This window comes from Fonticula alba, assembly GCF_000388065.1.
Source record: "Fonticula alba strain ATCC 38817 unplaced genomic scaffold supercont2.1, whole genome shotgun sequence".
NCBI classification, from domain to species: domain Eukaryota; order Rotosphaerida; family Fonticulaceae; genus Fonticula; species Fonticula alba.
Window position 1 is genome coordinate 1,992,818 of NW_009242971.1, and position 3,862 is coordinate 1,996,679.

The 3,862-nt window shown below is 62.8% G+C and overlaps 2 protein-coding genes across 3 annotated transcripts; one reads left to right on the top strand and one right to left on the bottom strand.

Moving 5' to 3' along the window:
- Positions 1 to 629: 629 nt before the first annotated feature.
- H696_00439 (hypothetical protein) lies at positions 630 to 2,042 on the top strand. Its single transcript, XM_009494292.1, has 3 exons — positions 630 to 1,331; positions 1,457 to 1,513; positions 1,706 to 2,042. The coding sequence occupies exons 1-3, from the start codon at positions 888 to 890 to the stop codon at positions 1,919 to 1,921; spliced, it is 717 nt and encodes a 238-aa protein (XP_009492567.1). The 5' UTR covers positions 630 to 887; the 3' UTR covers positions 1,922 to 2,042.
- A 205-nt stretch (positions 2,043 to 2,247) lies between these two features.
- Positions 2,248 to 3,688, bottom strand: H696_00440. 2 transcript variants are annotated; one of them, XM_009494293.1, is made up of 5 exons: positions 3,467 to 3,688; positions 3,222 to 3,362; positions 2,828 to 3,040; positions 2,589 to 2,707; positions 2,248 to 2,403 (listed from the first exon to the last, which is right to left on the bottom strand). In XM_009494293.1, the coding sequence occupies exons 1-5, from the start codon at positions 3,555 to 3,557 to the stop codon at positions 2,323 to 2,325; spliced, it is 645 nt and encodes a 214-aa protein (XP_009492568.1). In that variant the 5' UTR covers positions 3,558 to 3,688; the 3' UTR covers positions 2,248 to 2,322. The 2 variants fall into 2 exon arrangements, with proteins under 2 accessions (XP_009492568.1, XP_009492569.1); XM_009494294.1 differs by lacking the exon at positions 2,248 to 2,403 and having other exon boundaries at positions 2,466 to 2,707.
- Between the last annotated feature and the right edge of the window lie 174 nt (positions 3,689 to 3,862).

The window sequence follows — 3,862 nt, forward strand, 5'->3', positions numbered from 1 at the left end:
GGGGGGGGGGGGGGGGGAAGCGGGAGGAGAGAGAACGCTCAGACGGGGTGATCTTGACGGTCCCCCCTCCGGCGGGGGCAAGGGATCCCCGACAAGAGGCCTTTTCACTGCTTCGCTCCTCTCGAAGGGCTGAGAGACTCCTGCCACCGGGCAATATGGGAAGGAACGCGCACACACACACACACACACACGTACACGCACATGTACGCGTACACGTACACACACACACACACAAACATACACACGCCCGGCCGTGGGGGAAGCCTTCTCTCCGGGCATGTGTGTCCCCCCGGCCTTGCCCACACCATATTATTGAACACACACTCGCGCTCGCCGCGTTCAACAACAATCCGTCTGGGTGTTTGAGTGACAGGCGGGGATCATGTGGGAGAGAATCACGCCACGCTCACGCCCATCGTGCGTGGCCAGCGTCCATATCCCAATGCATACTGCCCAGGCAGCATCTGGTCTTCGCAAAGGACCGTCATTCCGCGGCTCGTCGCCCCTCGCGAGGGGCTCAAAGGCCCAACCCCCCCCGGTCCGCCCCGCCTGGGGTGTGGTGGTTGTCGGGGTCTGATTCCCCCCCCCCCCCCTCCTGGCTTGCTGGGCCTTTGCCGCGCGTCCCCTTCTTCGTGGTGTCCTTCCTCGGGGTGCAGGCGAGCCCATTCAACGCGAGGCGAGATCGGAGTCGGCTACCCAGCACGATCCGCAGCAATACTCCCCTCCAAGCCCTCTTTCTGCATTTTCTTCGGCCCCTCTCCGCTCGCCGCCCTTCTCTCTCTCTCTCTCCCTCCACCTCCCCGCTTGGCAGTCCGCTTGGAGTCTTTCCCCGTGTGTGTGTGTGTGTATTCCCTCCATCTTGAGGAGCATCGCGACTCCCTGACGCCATGATGCTCGCACGTTCTGCGTCCCGCATGCTGGTGGTCGGCCCGGCCCGGTCGGCACCGGTCCGCGGGCTTGCCTCCGTCGCCACTGCCGCCACCAACACCGATGCATCGGCTCCCAAAGCCACCCCCGAGATCAGCCCCGAGGTGGTGGCCGAGACCGTCCCCGACGCCGCGGCCGATCCGGCGGTCTTGCAAAAGCGCTCGCTCGAGGTCTATCGCAAGGTTCAGCGCTTGGCGCGTGAGTGCTCGGTCGAGCATAACCGCGAGGGTCGAAACCTGCGGGACTACTTGATCGATGAGATTCCGGTTCTGGCGCGCGACGCGGCCGCCGCCGTCCGGGCGCCACCCTCAGCCAACCCGCCGACCGCCGAGCATGTGCTCAGCTCGGCTGAGCGGGAGGCTGCCGCTCTCGAGCGCCTGGTCTCCAATCACTACCAGCAGATGGTGCGCCGCTTTCCCTCTCCTTCGCCTTTCTCCGGCGTTTGTGTGCCGCCATCGCCGCCGCCTCTGGATGCCAATGCTCTTCCCCTGCCTCTCCCTGACTTTTGTTCGCCACTTTGCCGGCGCAGTTCACGCGCGACCCCATGTGCGAGGTGTACAACCTTCGCAGTTCCACTCGGAGCTTCGTACGTCCCCCCGGACTTTCGTCGATCACCTCCCCCCCCCTCTCTCTCTCTCTCTCTCTCTCTCTCTCTTACACACACCCTCACTCTCGCTCTCGCTCTGGTTTCTCCCACAAACTGACTCACATCCTTTCTCATCTTTCTCCCCCTCTCGCTCCCTCCCTTCCTCTCCGTCCATCATCAATGACCCTCAAGCTCCTCAACAACGACTTCATCAAGGAGTTCGATGAGAGCCCGCCCGGCTTCATCGACCGCACCCTCGGTCATTACCGGACGAAGCGGAAGTTCGAGCAGCTGCGGGCCCTGCGTGCGCGCAACATCGAGATTCTTCGCAAGGCTGAGGCTGACGGCGAGGATACCATCGCCGTGGCGACCCGCCTCCTCCAGGAGGCCAGGATGACGGACAAGTGAAGGCACCCCCAGGCGGACGCATGTGTATGCGTGTATGCATGTACACCTGGGGCACATTCCGTCTCGTGGTTGCATGTTTTCACTCTTCATCTCACTTTCTCCTTCTCCCTCTCTCTCTCTCCTGTTCTTCCGCAACTTTCCTCCCCTCCCTTCACCACCACCACCACCCTTTGATAGACTCTCCCTTTTTTTCTTCCCTCCCCTTGTTCTGGGTGCTCTTTGCGCAATGCTACTCGCTTCGTGGGTCAGTGTGACATCCCCTCCATTCTTTCCCCTCCCCTTGTTGACAGAGGAAATGAGTGCCCGGCGGGCGGCTTGTGGACGAATGTGTTTTTGGTTTGTATTTTTCCCCCCTGGCACTGCCGGGGTGCAGGTGCTATGCACAGCCTGCTGGGGTCGATTTACGTGCTCGGAGCGGCGCCGGCCCCCGAGGCCACCTGGCTTGCTTGCCAATTGGAAAAAAGGCTGTTAGCCAGGTCCACCTGAGGTTGGTCGAAGCGGGGGGAAGTCGCATTTGCATTTTTGGATGTGCGTGCATGTGTGTGCATGCCCCCGGAGGGAGAGATGAGATTAGTGGATCAAGGAAGAAGAGTTTGTGCCATCAAGCACCCGATGGACCGGGGAGGGGACACTGGCGGAAGAGGGGGCTGCCCGGGCTATGGCGTACCAGACTCGTGTAGCGGTCGAGTGAGGCCAGAATCGCCTGGTCAAGCGCCTGTGTGGTCTCGCGCAGGAAGGCGACATTGTGTGCCAGCTCCTCTACTTCGAGATGCTGCTGGCAGATGGCTGGAGGTGGTTTGTCAGCGAGGAGCTTTCGAGGCCAAGCGAGCAGCGGGGGAAGGAGGCAAGGCAGGGGGGGGGGGGGGGAGGGGAGAGAGAGAATTCTGGATAGGCGCGTGTGCGTACCAAGCGGCGCCGCGGCATCCATCACCGCATCCGAGTGCTTGGCCACTTCGGCCAAACCCTCAACAACACGATCCAGATCGGAGACCGGGCCCCCCGGACCGGCCGCATCGCGTGGCAGGATGAATGAGTCAACTAGCGTTCGCTGGACGCGTGCAGGTGGCTGGCTTCCGTCGGTCTCAGTCCGCAGCTCGAGCAGTTGATCGACCGTGCTCGCTGTCGGGCGAACAGAGGGGGCATGTGTGTGTGTGCGTGTGCGTGTGCGTGTGCGTGTGCGTGTGTGCGCGCGCGCACGAGGGAGGAAAGAGAACAGGTAAGAAAGAGGAGGCCCAGGAAGGGAGGGAGATCAAGCGGCCCATTCACTGGAAGCAGGTAGGAGGACAGAAAAGGGACATACAGGCAATCTTCAGTCGGTGACAGGTATCCGAAAGTCCGGGGCCCGAGGCGTCCAGACTCTTGACGAGACTCTCGAGGCGCTGTTCAACATTGTCCAGTCGGCTTACGAAGGCGGTTTGTTCTTCATCGCCGAGGCGGAATTCTGCACGGGGAGGGGAGCAGGGGGGGGGGGGGGGGGCGAGAATCCCCAGAGGGTCAGCGAGCGAGGCATAGGGTTGGATGGGACTGGCGCCAGGCGAGACGCACGGTCAACAAGCTGCTCCAACTGGAGAACCCGGGCTTCGGGATCTGACGAGAGAACTGGCTGAGCAGGAGCAAAGCCACCGATCGCCGGCATGTTTGTGGGGCAAAGGAGAAAAGCGGGAGGGGGCAGCCACAGGGGACAAAGACGGGAGGCAGAGGCGAAGTGGGCGAGAGGGAGAAGAGGAGGGAGGGGAGGGGAGGCGACAGAGCGTTGCCAGGAGGTCGAGCGACGGGGCTACCGGGACGACATGCCAAAAAAATACCACAGACTCGGACCCGGAGTCAGACCCTCATCCCCTAGAGGACACGGCGATCTGCCACCCCCCCCGAGGAGCGAGGAGGAGGAGGAGAGCGAGAGGAGAGCGGGGGGGGGGGGGGGGGGGGGGGGGGGGCAGCACG

Coding starts and splice junctions, on each gene's coding strand:
- H696_00439 (XM_009494292.1), top strand. CDS start 888: ATGATGCTCGCACGTTCTGCGTCCCGCATGCTGGTGGTCGGCCCGGCC. Junction 1,332..1,456: donor CCAATCACTACCAGCAGATG/GTGCGCCGCTTT, acceptor TTGCCGGCGCAG/TTCACGCGCGACCCCATGTG. Junction 1,514..1,705: donor GCAGTTCCACTCGGAGCTTC/GTACGTCCCCCC, acceptor ATGACCCTCAAG/CTCCTCAACAACGACTTCAT.
- H696_00440 (XM_009494293.1), bottom strand. CDS start 3,557: ATGCCGGCGATCGGTGGCTTTGCTCCTGCTCAGCCAGTTCTCTCGTCA. Junction 3,041..3,221: donor TCACCGACTGAAGATTGCCT/GTATGTCCCTTT, acceptor TTCGCCCGACAG/CGAGCACGGTCGATCAACTG. Junction 2,708..2,827: donor GGATGCCGCGGCGCCGCTTG/GTACGCACACGC, acceptor AACCACCTCCAG/CCATCTGCCAGCAGCATCTC.